The sequence below is a fragment of the Natrix helvetica genome (genome assembly GCF_964273705.1).
Source record: "Natrix helvetica genome assembly, chromosome: 3".
Lineage (NCBI taxonomy): Eukaryota > Metazoa > Chordata > Lepidosauria > Squamata > Natricidae > Natrix > Natrix helvetica.
The window spans coordinates 111,920,307-111,937,109 of record NC_138549.1 but is presented as its reverse complement, the minus strand read 5'-3'; the positions used below and the strand labels follow the sequence as shown (position 1 = coordinate 111,937,109).

General features: G+C 34.4%; 1 protein-coding gene across 7 annotated transcripts in view; it reads left to right on the top strand.

Annotated features, from left to right (window-relative positions):
• ELAVL4 (ELAV like RNA binding protein 4) overlaps positions 1 to 16,803 on the top strand; it is a 123,737-nt gene that overhangs the window by 27,012 nt on the left and 79,922 nt on the right. The window contains exon 1 of one of the 7 annotated variants that reach the window (XM_081949323.1): positions 5,084 to 5,217. The exons of 4 other annotated variants lie outside the window; for them this stretch is intronic. In XM_081949323.1, the coding sequence (XP_081805449.1) occupies positions 5,170 to 5,217 (48 nt within the window). In that variant the 5' untranslated portion in view covers positions 5,084 to 5,169. Of the gene's footprint in view, positions 1 to 5,083; positions 5,218 to 7,577; positions 7,800 to 8,411; positions 8,542 to 16,803 lie in introns of those variants that run through there. 2 more of the 7 variants (XM_081949325.1, XM_081949324.1) reach the window with 2 other exon arrangements.

The window sequence follows — 16,803 nt, the reverse complement described above, 5'->3', positions numbered from 1 at the left end:
GTATTATGGCGCAATCTACTCGTAGCTAAAACTGCGGCTTGGGCTACTAGGGCTCCATTTGAGGGCATCTGTCAGGCGGCCACCTGGGCTTCCCCAACTCCTTTCATACGGCATTACGGGCTGGATGTCTATGCCTCAGTTGAGGCGTCCTTTGGCTGGAGGGTCCTTCAGCGGGTGGCGGCCGTTCCTCCCCCTGGGCCCCAGTCTCCCCCCCCCCGGACGTAGCTTAGGTATGTCCCTTGCGTAACCCCTCCCTCTACTCTACTGGAAAAAGAACGTTGGTCTTACCTGAACATGTCTTTTAAGTAGAGTAGAGGGAGGGGTCACATCCTGCCCTAGTTAGTTAGACAGAGGCCGGGTGGGGGGGGGAGGCCCGGGCAGTTCTCGGTTCTTCATGTATGTGGTTTTCAGATGCTGACCTTTGCCATCGAGGAAACTGGGAACCAATAGCAGAGACAGAAGGTTAAGAAGTTTTCTCTCAGTCTAATAGACCAATCAGGCTGTGTTAAACCCTCACGTGACCCCCTCCTCTACTTAAAAGACACGTTCAGGTAAGACCAACATTCTTTTCAATAAATACAGATTGTTCACTCAGACGCCGCCCTGAGTCCTTTTGGAGAAGGGCTGCATATAAATCCAAATAAACAAACAATAAATAAATAAATGTGATTCTGACTCAAGTGAAACTGTAATAGACCTGCCTTTCCATCATCAAACTATCATTCCCATTATTTGGGAATTTGTAAGTTTTTTGCTAAAAATAATAATCAAATACTCCCGATTAACATTAATCAGTATAAAAGTAAGGGAAGTAAGCAGTATAGCCCTTTGACTTCTATACTGCTTCACAGTGCTTTACAGCCCTCTCTAAGCGGTTTACAGAGTTAGCATATTGCCCCCAACAATCTGGGTCCTCATTTTATCCACCTCAGAAGGATGGAAGGCTGAGTCAACCTTGAGCCTGATGAGATTCGAGCTGCCAAACTGCTGGCAGCCCGTGACCAGCAGAAGTAGTTTGCAGTTCTGCACTCTAACCACTGCGCCACTGTGGCTCTATAGAAGTAAGTATACAAGTAAGAACATTAAGCAGTATACAGGTAAGACGAGAAGGCATATATATTAAAACTAGATAAATTTCATAGCAACAGAAACTAGTCAGCAAGAATAAATGGACAGTTGTAACAAGGAAGAGAAGAAATAACTGCAGCAGCCTCAAGGTCTACATTAAGATTAATATTATTTAATTTATGTATATATTATGTACAGGTAGTCCTCAACTTACAACAGTTCATTTAGTGACCATTCAAAGTTACAACAGTGCTGAAAACAGTGAATTACGATCATTTTTCACACATTGCAGCATCCTCACAGTCATGTGATCAAAATTGCTTCGCAAGTGATTCATACTTATGATGGTTGCTGTGTCCCCTTTTGCGGCCTTCTGACAAGCAAAGTCAATAGGGAATCTAGATTCACTTAGCCATGTTACTAACTTAACAAATGCAAAGATTCACTTAACAACTGTGGCAAGACAAGTAAAATCCTGCAAACTCACTTAAATGTTTCTGTTAGCAACATAACTTTTGGCCTCAACTGTAGTCGTAACTCGAGGACTATCTGTAGAATCAGTGATAAGAAATATCATGGTCAAACTTGCATATCGTCTCAAATGATTCAGAGGATTGAGGTAAGGAGACCCTCCAGGTGAACCTCCCAGAGTCACTGAATAAAAAACAGAAATAGGCATCCTTTTGGGCCCATTTCTGCAGCTTTCAAATCCTATTTACTATTTACTGCTTTTAGTTTCAGTTCTCAATTATATATTTGTTTGTCCTTTGCCATTCAAATAATAAGGGCTTAGACCTTCACTAGACTTAATGGGAGAGATTGATAATCTCTCCTTTATAAATCTTATTATCTTGAGATGGTATCATAAGCGTGTGCTCTTAAAATTAAGTTGGCGGAGTGGCCTATTAATATTAGCTGTGTCCATTGAGTGTAACTGTCCTTGAAATCATATCAGGAATCTTCTGAATCTTGTTACAATACTGATTAAATACAGAATACATAAATGTTAGGTACATGCGAGAGATATTTTACAAATAATTATTGAAGTAATAGCAATTGAAAGGCTCAGACAATTGGTTGAGTTTGATACAGTGATTTTGAATAAAATCTTAATAAGGAACACTGTCAGAAGGAAAAGTATCAGAGCTAAAGTAAAGGTAAAGGTTTCCCTCACACATACGTATGTGCTAGTTGTTCCCAACTCTAGAGAGCAGTGGTCATCTCCGTTTCAAAGCAGAAGAGCCAGCGTTGTCCAAAGACGTCTCTGTGGTCATATAGCCGGCATGACTAAACGGTAAAGGCGCACAGATGCTTTCGAACTGCTAGGTTGGCAGAAGCTGGGACAAGTAACAGGAGCTCACTCCATTAAGTGGCACTAGGGATTTGAACCACTGAACTGCTGACCTTTCTGATCGACAAGCTCAGCATCTTAGTCACTGCGCCACCGCTAAGGAAAGGTTAAAAATGGAGAAGAAACCAAACAGGAATTGAGCCCAATGCATCTAAAAAGTGAAAGAGAAGCACAGCTGTAATTTAGCAGATTAATTTGAATTTTAATGTGTAGTTCTAAGTTGATTTAGCTTTGTGGAAGAATGTCTGTCTTTGACAGCCTGAAATGTAAGAGACTTTGATACATAAACATGAAAGGGGTCTTACTGTCTTAGAATTTTTAAGACCATTGAACTGTATTCACATGTGGCATACGGTAATTGTGTGACTTGCTTTGTTTTGCTTTAACATGTTCTGTGAACCCAATCATTGTGATTCGTAAACTATGATTTATGGCTTAGCTTGTGGTGCAAACCCAATCACTTGTAACATCAATCAAGCTTAAACAACCCTTTGAACCCAGTATATGATCAGGTATTTAAGTGACATTGATTGCTTATGATTAAAAATTGAAAAACAAAAACAAACTTAAAGGGACTTAATTACTTGAACTTCTAAGGTTCATTTTGTAAGTTTGCCCTTGTTTTCAATAATCATACTTAGATGCAGGTAGTATAATTTCCAACTATTTTTAAAATCTCTCTAATTAATTTGCATTTGATTAATTTTCAGCATTTACATAATGATTTGGCATACTGTACTTCAATGCTACATTGCAGTAGACATCTACTGAATTGGAATAGAAAGCATTACCATTGCAAAAAAGAAGAGCTGCAGGTATATCAGTCTGTCTTATAATAACTGGGAATTGCTTAGCAGACCATATGCCTGCTCCTGATTAAAATTTGATATATTATTTGGTTGAGTTTTTTTAATGTGGTCCTAGTTGCCTAAGGAAAAAAACAAAGTTAATATATAAGAGTTAATTGCAAGACCTTGGAGGTCTTCTAGTCCAACCCCCTGCTCAAGCAGGAGACCCTATACCATTTCAGGCAACTGGCGTCCAGTCTCTTCTTAAAAGCCTCCACTGATTCAGTACCCACAGCTTCTATAGGCAAGCTGCTTCACTGGTTAATTGTTCTCACTGTTCGGAAATTTAGTAAATTTTATTTATTAAAATGAAAGTTAGGAAATTTAATAGTTCCAAATACATATTACTATGCCTGTAAAGCTCAATAAACAAGCCAGCATAGCTTCTACCTTTGCAGCATGAAAGCTCAACAACATATCATAATGTACATGCACTGAACAGTTCTTGCTTCTGCAGCCAAACTAAGGAAGGAAAGAGTAGGATAGCCTGCTGGAAGCAAAGAATGTACAGACATTAGTAAACCGTAATAGGGCTTCTCAAAAATTTCTCTAAACCTGTTTAACTGGCTCTTCCTCGCAACTAGTTCCACAACACAGCTGGGAAGGCACCTATGTCTTCAATTTCATTCATTACCGTTTCTTCAAGTCTCCATGGGTTGAAGGAATTTGAAAGAAAACAAGTTGATGGGATGCAGATACATACATACAGAGAGAGAGAGAGGGAGGGAGAGAACAAACTGCCACTGTTTTGTTCTGAGTTGGAGATAAGCAAAGTGTTTCCCCCTCCAAATTTAGAACACTTAAAATGGCCTTTTCAGGTATATTAAGTTTTGCACATTCCCTGCCTTGAAACCTTTCCTATTTCCTACTGAAGCTAATAAGCATACATTCTTTTATCCATCACTACCCCCTTCCTTTATTGCTGCCACCCCGTCAAACATTACATTTCAAGCTCCTTGAGGCAGGGACCTTATATTTTGTGAAATGCCATGCTTAATAACAATTTGACAGTGATGTAACACAGCATTTATTAGTAGTGATGCTAATACACAATTTCGCTAGTCTTTTGCGTTATGTTTACACTCTCTTTGAATTAGCATACTGTAATATGGCCTTGCTGTTCCACACAGAGGTATTATTTCCTGCCAGCTGCTACAATCTGAAAAGAGTTCTTGTTTAGAATCATAAAGCATATAGGAAAAAAATGACAACTAAATTTTATCTGAGTCTTAAATTAATATTATTTTGTCCTCAGCTATCAGTTTAGTCCATGACCATAAAAGCCAAGTAAGAATTTCAAAGCAGCACTAAAAAAAAGATGGGATGTCCTGGGGAACAGGGTAAGGTTATGCATGCCTACTCATTAGTAAAGCTTGTAGAATTCAATAGGGCTTACTTCAAGGTGAGCATGGATATGATTGTATTCTAAATAATTTTTAAATACCATGTACTTTTTGCGGAGGCATGATTATATTTTAACAATATAAGAAGTAAAAGATTGCACACCACTCTTCTTCATTTCTAACAACACTTAGCCTTGTGTGTGTCTGAAGAATCAGCTTTATCCTATTCAACAGCAATCTCAAGATGTTCATTTTGAATCATTCCACACTGCCCACCTGGTGGTTAGAGAGTGAACTGTTACTTTAAAGAATAGTTTAAGTAACAACCATGTTTGGGGCAGCAGGCTATTCTAGCAAAGAGAGCAGTACATGTTACAGAGGGAGTCTATTCCGTATGCTAAGAGGGAAAATGCAGCTCACTGACTTGATGTTTTAATGTGTTAACTCCAGGGAGATAATATTGTTTTGTGCAGGAAAATTGATATCCTCTGTGCAGATAGAGGACTGGACTTGCAAAGGATTCTTTTTCTGTTCCTCTAAAACCAAAATCTGTGGCAAGATGTTTGAAATCACCAGGACGCTTAGTGCTGCTTTGTTAAATAATGAGGTAATATTTTGTCACATCTTCTGGGCAGTATTTTCTTTTTCTTTTCTTTTTCCTTCTCCATTTGCTTAGAAAGGATTTCATCCTCAAACTGAGATTTAAAAGAAAGAACAAAAAGAAATAGATATCATCCTTCGCTTTATTTCTAAGGACAATCCCTTCAATCATTTTGGATAGCAGGATTGTCTTTTATTTGTAGTTTTAATCAGCTGCTGTTGCCTAGGACATTAAACCACGTAAGGCACAGAGTAGGTAGTTATTAACGCTGAATTGGCTTCAAGTATAGTCCATCTGGGCTGTGTATGAGAAAGCTTGCTGGCGGTTCCTGATGTTAAGATACCCGCAATCTTTAGGATGTATGCATGGTGGAGAGGGACACAGTGTTATGAGATCACTTCTTTTAAGGGAAACTGTCATTAATGAGTCCAGAAACTGCTCATTTATGGTAAGAAAGAAAAGGGGGGGGGGGGAGAAGCAGTGCTGTTTCATTTGATTTGAAAATGGATTAGCAGCATTTTTGAGTCCAGTTTGCGGGGAGGGTGCTTGCATGAAATAATAGCTTTTCTTATTGATGCTTAAAAGATTTTAGAAAAAAATGTATGTTTACAAATTCTGCCCTGTTGGTCATGCAGTAGGCAGCCCCCCATCCTGAAAGATGAATAGACCTATTGGAAATCTGATAATAAGACTGATTCCTCCCCCAACAATAGAATAATGCCTGTGTCTTTAAAGAGAGGCCTCTATAGACACTTGTATATTTCTTCTTGTTTCCTTTATTATTATTTTTTATCTTTCCATGTTCTTTGTCTAGTTTTGGATGATAATGTACAATATGGAATATATGGGGTTTTTTATATTGGCCAGACAGCTTTTTTTTAATACTTTCTACTATTGCTGACTTTTCCAGACAAAAAGCTGTATCTTCTTCATTACCGAATGCCTAAAGAAGTGTGTTATTGTGTAGGAAAGGTTGAAAATTCTTAATTCCCTGTTTAATTTTTTTTAACCTCAGTGAAGGTTTAATTTAAGATTAGCATTACAAATGAAACTTTATCTGTGAACATATAACCTTACAATTGGGATGCATCTCATTATGACCTTGAATTTATTCTTTCTTTGTATATTTTGAATTTTCAGTTTTGAAAATGTTCAGTTAACTGTCATTTATTTGAATTCAAATCAACATTAAATGTGCAAGAGAAGGTAATGCAAGCTAGCAGTTATTTAAACTATTCACAAGTATTACATTAACTTCTTCATTTTTCAGGAGGGGTTACTCAATTCTTTTAAAACTCATGTCTGCATTTTTAAAAAAATATTACTATTGTTTAATAATACTGGGATGTCAATGGAATATAAACTCACAATGTAGTCCATGCTAATGGTTTGCTTTAATATATGGAAATTTTGCTTTTCACAATAAATACTACTTAAGGTTGTGTTTCATTTATATTTGTAATATAAGAATTTACAATGCATACATTTTATAAAGAATTGTTGATCCCAGTTAATATGAGTGCATTCTAATTAATTATCTAAGCTTTATGCTCATAGGACCATATAGATTGATTTGATGAAAGCAATTTTAATATGTGAAATTTAATTTTATATATATATATATTGCAATTCTAGTTGTAGCTGGACTTTAAAAGACTAAAGATTATGTGTCAGATCATTTTTACTCTTAGTTTTACATCAGAACAGTTATACATCTCATTAAATATTCATTTTCTATATAAGTACACCGGCTTTATGAAATACATAGCAACATTTATTATAATTGTCATTTATTAAATATATAAGCTGTTATTTCTAAATCTAAAGATACCTTATATAGTTAATGTAAGTCGTGAATTTAGCAAACTAACATGAGTAAAATAATTACAACACATAGTAAGTTTTTTCATATTTTGAATCTGGAAAGAAAATTAAATCTGCATTTGTCTGGAATTATAAGGGTGGCTAAAACATTCTGTATTTAAGAGAAATACTGAGTTTGAAACATGATTGAAGTATAACATCTACAGGTCAGTGTGTTCAAACTCTAGGTGTGGCCTGAATTTCCCCTCTATGTATATTGCATGTGTGGGATGGGGTGGGCAAAATCCATGCATTTGTAATGTTCTTCAACTGTCCCTTAATTACTAGACACAAGCTGCAGTTCAGAAATCTGGTCTCTGTTGTTGTAGAGGTCACCAAATCATTAACATTGTCAATCTGGCAGTAGCTAATTTCAATAGCACCTGATGTTGCAACGCCTCCTTTAGTTTCCCTAGCCAATCGCATCTCGCTTTCAGCTGACAGATGGTCCCATAAATGGATGTAAAAAGAAGAAGCTGCTAGCCAATTTCATCAAGGCTCTATTCAGTTGCTATCTACATTCTAAATTCAGGGGGCTTGAGGCACAGTGCTTGGGTTTGGGTTTTCTTCTTTTTTTGCTGCATCATATATCTGCCCTGTATATTTTGTGGATTTTTTTTTTTGAAAAAGATACAATAAAGCATTTAATTCCCTGAAACCATATCAGATCTTTAGAGGAATTGAAGCCTTGCAAGACCCATTATTTGCCATTAAGAATGGTTATGGTAGGTATTAGTAGTTTTTAAAATTTTGTTTGTTACAGCAGTCTTTCATAATTTGTGTATAGAACATATCCCTTTCTACAAGTCTGCGTTTTTATCAGTCTGTGTTATCACATTAGTTTAGTTTGCTCCCCTTGCTTTGCTTGTTAAATGTCTTTCTCCTGTCATTTCACAGCTTTCCTTTCTTTTTTTTTCTTTTTCACATATGTAACTACTTGCCTAGCGTTTAATAAAGGGTAGTAATGGTGTATTTTTACCATTTAATGTTGGTTATAAGTTTTGCTTTAAATATATCCAAGATTGCATTGGGCAACAGAAATGCTGAAGGAGGGGGCTGGGGTGGTAAAATTTCTCACATTCACATGTGGGTAATGCATATGCAAAATGGAATCCTTCAAAAAGAAATTATATAGAGAGGTAGTGCCTTGAAAGAGATACTGTTTTGGTTTGGTGTATTGCGCAGTAGACAACGGTAAATTTTTTTTTAAAGATAATGATTTATAGGAGCTTCAATAAATGCTGCATATTGTATTTCAAAGAGTTTCCTGTCATGACCTCATAAAAAGAGGAGGCGGCTTGTATGTGTAGCAGCGCCTAGTATATGCCGATGTGTTGCATCGTTGGGCAGGAGTTCTGTAAGAAGGAATGTCAGCTTTTACATAACATTCTTTTTGCTTTTGACACGGTGAGGGGCTGTAAGGGTCCATCTTTGTGATCACAGATGGAGTGGAATGGCTTGAAAATGGTAAGTGAACACTAGGAACACTCTGCTTTGAGGCTTTGTGCGGCTCGTGAATTGTGCTTGCTTAGGATAGCAGATTGTGAATTATAAATAAAATTATAGGCTATCTTGGATTTTAATGAGGGCACCTGGGCATATAATGTGTATGTACAACTATTGTATAAATACAGACGAGTGTCATGGCATAGAATGCTTCGTTTGGTAAGCAGGCATTGGGCTGATCGCTGCTGACAGCCACAGTGTCTTTGTACTATATGCTCAGCATATGATGCCCTTTAATCTTCATTTGTGCTACGCAAGTGATAAGTTGAACAGGAATCGAATGACTACATGGACTGTTTCCATGGAATATTAAGGCTGCTGTGAAACAAGAGAGCTTTCTTTTCTGTGGAAGGAAGTTAAATCCGTTAATGTGATAGTAGTATTTCTATTTTTAGCATACTCTTTTCTTTAAAAAAATCCAAAACTGTCTTGATATTTCCCCCCCTAGCTCCCACACCCTTTCTTGCTCTTACTGCTGTTCTTATAGATTGTGCAAAATGGCTAGATCAAATGTAGACTTTTAAGTCTTGGCAGAATGAAGCAAATCATGAGGATGGAGGAAAGAGTAGAAGAAAGAAGCATTAACATTCAACTCATCCCTCCTATTTTTGTTCAAATTAAATATCTTACAGGCACCCCTCCCCCCCCCGAATACTTATTATAAACTCAGAAACAAAGCTATGGTCTTTTGCCTATTCTTGTTGGATTTTCTTTGTCTAGCTGCTTGTTTTGATGGGTGTAAAACAAATAAGATTAGACTGAGCAGCCGAACTGAAAGCGATAGCTGGAGGAAAAGCCAGTGAAAGGTTGCCGGGGAAACGAGGATAGGGGAAGCTGAGTGGGGGAGCAGGTGGCAATCATGTGGGAATACTGCAAACACTGAAAAAAAAAACAAATTCTGGATCTACCTCAATTATCTTTGCTGTTCTTTGTGGCAGCCGCAACTTTATTTTTTCTATATGAATAAACATTCAATTCCTCTATTTTTAAATTGGCTTATATAGCTATAACCCACACAGACATATATGCCCACAGAAGCACATATCATAACGGGGTATCTGTTCTTTTTCTTCATTCTTTCTTTTCCTAAGAGTGGGGGTTGTTTAACTATTTTATTACTGATATAAATTCTATATGCATGAATATACATTGAAGACAGGAAATAGTACATTGTAACAAAAGATGCTGAATGGAAATAGTTGATCTGAAAATTCATTCTCAAAGTATTCATTAAATGTCAGTTCAAAACAGTAGAGAAACTTACTCATAAGTATAGAAAATGTGTGAAAGTATTGTGATTTATATGTGGCATGAAATGCCATGAGTTGAATTGGGTAAGAAAAAGTATAGTTTCTTTTATACAGTATTTATATACATAACAGTTTATTATTAAACTGCTTCTATCCTATTTAATTTTTATAGTATCACTAAGCTGTATCGCACTGGTTAGGCTTGGCAAATTTCACCTTTCACTTAGTATATCCTAAACTTGCAAGATGGGCTTAAGTAGAAATGCTATAAAATTTGTAAAATATGCAAAATTCACCTTGTTTTAAATCTGTTCTGTAGAATAATGCTTCTTTAGTTTTTGTCGAAGAAGAGATTGGCCTTCTGTGTAAGAAAAACAAGTTATGTAGATTCTGTAATCTCTGATAATATTTTTAATATAAATGCCTATAAATATTTTAATTTGTCTAATTTTCATACTGCATTTAAATTATCCAGAACCTCCCCTCACTACATTCATCTTTGAATAGTTGCAGCAAGCAGTTCTTTTGTTTTATTATTCTCCGTATTGCTTCCCTCTTGCTCTATTTTCCCCTTTAAAATCTATTGGCAAAAGTTTGCAGAGTTTGTTTTTCTTTTGCCATCCTAATCCCAAACTCTCATATATTCAACTGTCCATAAATTAATATAATATGCACAGGTTCTAGATATTATGCAGAAATAGATTTTTCAATACATAAAAATCTATGAAGTCTCTTGATTCAAGAAAATTTCTATAAAATCAATGAATTATTTACTATTATTACAGCATTAAGACATTTATTGAAAAACTGAAATGGATGAAATGTAATAGTAAGGTATGTTGCGGATGTATAAAAGGGTACATTCTTCCTACTGTTCTATACTTAACTAATGAAGTTGGCACACTTAACTGTGAAGAGCATAGAGAGATGCTCTTATTGTTGGGCAAACATCCTTTCTTTGGTTTATTTCTCCTTCCCCCTGCGCTCCCCCCCCATTTTTTGTAAGTATCTTACTATTGTTGAGCTCTGTTAAATTAAAGAAGGATCAAATCAACCTCTATTGGAAAATTATTTTTAAAAAGAGATTTAATAAATAGCCTCAAAGGGATGGCATGGTCATATTCAGTTCCTCATGTGCAATAGTTCTGAAAATCAAACTTGAACTTTGATAGATAGTTTTACTCTTCGGGTACCTTAATATATAACTCCTGAATAATTTTCATTTCTTTTTCCATACTGTGGTCTCCCTGAATTATGCTTTTCAAACTTAGAAATACTTAGTATTATCATTGTTGTGAGGAGTTGCTCCATATGTTTCACTGTGTCTTCTTTTTGCTTGGCTTGTGGAGAGCTTATGGTTCTAGGTTATCAGGACGATTGACTCATAAAGTAACTTAATATGTAGGCACTAGTGGTTAATTCTTGCATTTCATATGATCTTGAACAACATAATGGATGAGCTACGCTGAATGTACTTGGAATTAATCAATATACATGTTTAGCATGGAGTCTCTCAGTTTCCTTATTGTATGGCATTTACTATGTAATTATACGCCTTTGACTTTGGGGCATCTGACAGAATACCCTCTGATACACTGGCAAATGCTGCAATGCAGTATTTTTTTCAATGTCATTGGGGTTTAGGGGGAGAAAAGTGTTGCTAGAAATAATATGCTAGGCTGAATCATTGATGGGATCAATTTCTGTAAAATTGGCTGGTATGTTTTGGAAAGGAAATTATCCGTCTTCTGCTTCTACTCCGGCTCTTCTCTCAGAGATATTCGAGGACTGAGTGGGGTGTGCATACCTCTGTATGTATGCGAACATGTGCACATTTGTGTTTCTGTCTAAATCTCAGTACACTGGGTTGTCTTTTAAAACAAAGATGCATAAAATATAATTCTGTAATTTAAGACACACACATATATATATTTGAATATATTTAACACTTTTTATAAGGTATCAGTCCTATATTATCATAAGAAAAAAAGTTTTTTTTAAAAAAATGCATTCATTTACTGTGCACTGGTCATGGCAGCGATACTCAAATGTATCGCATGTTTATATTTTATCTTATTTAATCTGCAAAACACTTTTGGGAGCTAAAGATTTTTATAGGTCACTAGCTGTAAAGAAATCAGGGACAATACATTTATATATTATGGCACAAATTGATTAACTTAGCTATTAGGGAAAAAATAAAAGATAAAAATGAAGAACTAAAATTGATTAGTCCATGAAAAAGAGAACAATGAATTTTGACTTGGGTTAGAAATGTGTGTGAAGCTTTTGCTTTTCTTATATTAAAAGCTTATTATTTACTCCTTCCCTTTAAATAATATCCTGAGGAAACAAAAACAATGATTTGTAAAATATTTTGACAATATATAATGTAAATGCATTGGCTTTTTTATTAAAAAGAAAGCCATGTTATATATCAAAAGGATATATTTCATATTAATTACAGTTTGAACAAATGTTTCTGAAACCTTATATTCATTAAAAGTAAGGCAGTTCATTTTATTTAATAACTAGGGTAGATTGCTTTAACTAGTGCACAGTTTGTGCCTATGGGATCCTGTAAGAAATAAAGAGGGAACTGAGGGTATTACCTGTCCATTAATTGAACTTTTTATTTTAAGGTAGTAATCTCAGAGCTGGCAAACGTTGAATAGCAAAAAGAAAGTCTAAATTAAATTGGATAAAAAGGCAGTGAGAATGTTGATGAAATAAGATCAACTAAAGGTTCTATGGTTTTTTATTTCTGTTTGTTTGTTTTAGAAACACGGTGCAAAGCTGGCTTTGCCTGTATTTGGGATCAGGAAATAGGTATAATCCTAAAGTGCTCCTTTGTTGGTAAGGTGAATGCAATGGCTAGTCCCCTACTATGATGTACAAATGAGATGTCCATGGCCAGGCTTAAGAGGTATTTTAATTTAAAATCATCTTATATAACTAAATTTAAATTTAAAAGAATCTAGTCGGCATATGCATATCTATGTAATTAGGAGTATTAAATTTGGTATTACAGTACAGTATTTAAGGTGATATATCAGTTTTGATAATAAAGAGGAAGTTCTCTGTGCTTTGATGTTGATGCAAATAAATATGGAAATTGTGTAATCATTTGTAAGGCTTCAACGAAAATCCATGCAAAGCCTTTTATTTTGGGTGCACTTAAGTCTGAGTTTTAATGCAGGACTGTGATACCAGTTGAACATTTCCTGTTGCCAGAGAGCTTAAATTGCAGTGCCTTAGGTATAATTGTTTATGATTAACATAGCATTTAGAAACTCGTCTCTTTTATTACTCCTTTGTGATCAGATATTGTCCAAAATATTCTAGTATTGGAAAATTAGAAAATCTTTGAATAAAAGATTTGTACTTTAACAATCAGAATACTTCATTGTGCTTAGAGATTTTGACATCTGTCGGCCCTGTATAATATTTTTCTGAAAAGTTTTAGAGCATGTTTACCTTAAGAGTTGAGTCTGAAAATTATAAAACCTTTCATTATCTGGCTTAGTACTTACTAAGCCCGGCTGTAAGTGTCTTCTGTTCAAAGTGATAAATAAGAGATAAAATCTTTCTCACATCTTCTATACAATGTTTTATTTTTACCTATTTTTACAGACTAACAATAAAAAATATAATTTCTCCAAATCCCACCCTACCCCCAATTTATTCTAGGTCTAATTGTTTGTGGCTAAAACCGAAATGTATTGAATTATAGGAAAGATGAGCTTCTAAAGTGTCACTTTTCCAACGATTTCAAGTCATATACATTATAAAATAAATGGTTCTAGAAACATTTTTTTCAAAACAAACAATAGCGCTTCTAGTGCTTGTGGAAAGCATGAATGTTCTTTTATAAATGCTAAATTTAATTAAGAATAATTAAAGATTAATTAAGAATAGTGTATAACACAATCATAACAGATAAAATTGTTTAAATCTCTTTGACCTTGATATTTGAAGCATATTCTAGTTAAGACTGAATGTGAAAACAAATATGTTTCAGTACTTTACACACACACACCAACCGTAGAGCTGTAATATTAATTTTAATTCCTTCTAAAGTTAGAGAAAAACTAACTGGCACCTTCAGAAATCTTTTCCAAAATCTGTTTCAATGTTCAGGTTATATTAAAATTATCAAATACCAAATGTATTAACGTGAAATATAAAAGTAAAATGCCAAGAAACCATATAAAATAAAATTACTGAATTACTTTCACCAGTAATTGTGATGTGAAAGAATCAAATGCACACCCAAAGAATTATGTGATTATCAAAACTGCTTTAAATTAACTATCAATCTACATATTTAAAGAAACTTCAGATAACCATGCTTTCCATGCCCATTGTGGTATTGAAAATTGGATTTATTAATTATGGGGGAGGGGGCTGTACAGATTGAAATATAGACTTCCTATAAGCATCATATAACAGCAAAGAATTAAATGCAATTGTTAAAAATTCACTCTAAAATATATACAGTTTGTAAGATTATTCTACTTATATGTGTTATTTGTACTTGTTTCCAGGGGTTGTGTGAGCAGTTGTTTTCAAATGCTCTAAGTCTTAAAATAAAACCAACTTCAAGGTTACACATATTTTTGTGTTATAGTGGTCTCCTGTTTGGCCTATACTTCTGCATAAATATTTTGTATCTCATAGTTTTGTATCTGATGATTGATTGCATACATATAGAAGCTTTTTACTAATACATGTTAAAGGTATATGCTAAGCAAGTACATCTTTAGAAAAATGTTGCATATGACACTTATTATTAAATGAAAATGCCTTTTTTATTTTTCTTCCTTTCAGAGCAGCTATTCTGTGTAAATTCACTATTGGACAGATCAACACAATTGATGTACGATATACATGTACAAATTGAAACAGCTGTGACCATCAAGGAAAATAATACAGTTCTGCCTGATATCATATGATTTTAAAATACTTTTTTAAAAAGCCAGTATGTTCTCCTTATACTGGAAAAAATTAAGTATAGTTAATGTTTGGTTACCAGGTTTGAACATTCAAAAAGCATGGTATAATATCAAACTGAAAATCTGAAAAATGAACACATTTTAATATCACTTCTAATCCTATATATGATTTATGTGTTTAATATTTCATGAACTGGAAAACAGAACTTCACTATCTTTGTTCTTATTCAAATGTAGTTAGAGGTGGATGGATGAATTGTGAATTAGTAGCATAATGAATAGATTATTGAAAAATTGTGGGTTTTTTAAACCATAGTTTTACAGTTTCAGTTTGATTTCTCACATTGTCATATGTATGCAACAAAAATCAAGTGAAGGAATATGCATTCTTTCACATAGAAGGATAAAACAATTTACTGAAAATACAGGTAGTCCTCAGTTTATGATCACAATTGAGCCCAAAATTTCTGTTGCTAAGTTAGAAAGTTGTTAAGTGAATTTTGCCCCATTTTACAACCTTTCTTGCCACAGTTGTTAGGTGAATCACTACAATTGTTAAGTTAGTAACACAGTTGTTAAGTAAATCTGGATTTCCCCATTGACTTCGTTTGTCAAAGGTTGCAAAAGAGGATCACATGATCCTAGGGCACTGTCATAAAAATGAAGTAGTTGTCAAGTATCTGGGCTTTGATCATGTGACCATGGGGATAGTGCAATGGTTCTAAATGTGAAAAATGGTCATAAATCACTTTTTTCAGTGCCTTTGTAACTTCAAACTAAACAAACTATTGTAAGTCGACAACTACCTGTAATAGTATACAATGTATAAGGCCAGTTCTAGGCCAATCCACTCCACAGGTACATACAGGAAGCACCCACAATGGCAGGGAGATGACTTCGTTCTAACCTATATTCTGAAATAATAAAAATGACTCTTAAGAGTCACATTTTACATGCATAAACTGGACTTAAGCTGATGAAAGTGGCAAATAGTGGTAATCTCCCTGTATTTTTCTTGCTACAGTCCTTATCTCTCTTACTTAAAATGTGTAAACAAGAGAAATGGACAATAAATTAATGATGTTTCTGATTGTCTTTAGCAAAAATTTAGTTTTCATGTTTTCCATTTTTATCTATTTTAGGGTGTACAGCACCATAACCTTTTATAACACTGGCCTTAATTCAGCAATTATCTAAACAGAAGTTATTCTGTATTTTATTAACTGAAAGCCCAATAGGACAGAATTTCAAATAAGGAAGAAACTATATATAGTTATCTTTGCAATATACTCCAGTTCTATAAAATGTATATGTAATTTATCTGAAGTTAATCTTTTTAACTGTTACAGCAGTTCAGTTCCCGCATAATTAAGTATTTGCTTTGATTATGTGAACCTAATTTTTAATATTTCAGTATTAAAATTAGTATTGTTAGCATTTATGTGTAATTTCATGTACATATGGTATTTAGGAGCTCTTAAAAATGAAAATATGCAGTTTTCTACTAATCTTTATTTTGCAATACTGTTTTCTTTTGTTGAAAAATATATTGGAAGACTTTCTAATATGAATATTTGCCTCGGTATCAGTAATCATAATATTGGGGGGGAGGTTTGTGTGTGTGTGTGTTGTGTTGTTTATATATAGCAGTGAAATCTTTTATTTATATGCAAACTATACGTTCATGCCTATTTAGCAGAAAGAAAAGGACAAAATTAGTAGAAATTACAGAGCCATTGTTCCTCCAAATCTTTTCGGTTCTTTGATCTTGAATTTAGAAGTTTGTTAAACTATGTTTAAACCATACCTATTCCATATATCACTGTTATTTTGCCTATACAATCAAGAAGTGCTTTTACGCTGATGCAGTAATTTTATCTGTTCCTGAGAAGGTCACATCTATCCATGCTGATAGGACTTTTTAATTACTAGCCTAGAAAATAGGCTATAGTGAAATAATCTACCTTCTGGCTAGGTGCAACGTCTAGTGAATTCAGTAGAGAACAAATTATCCTAGA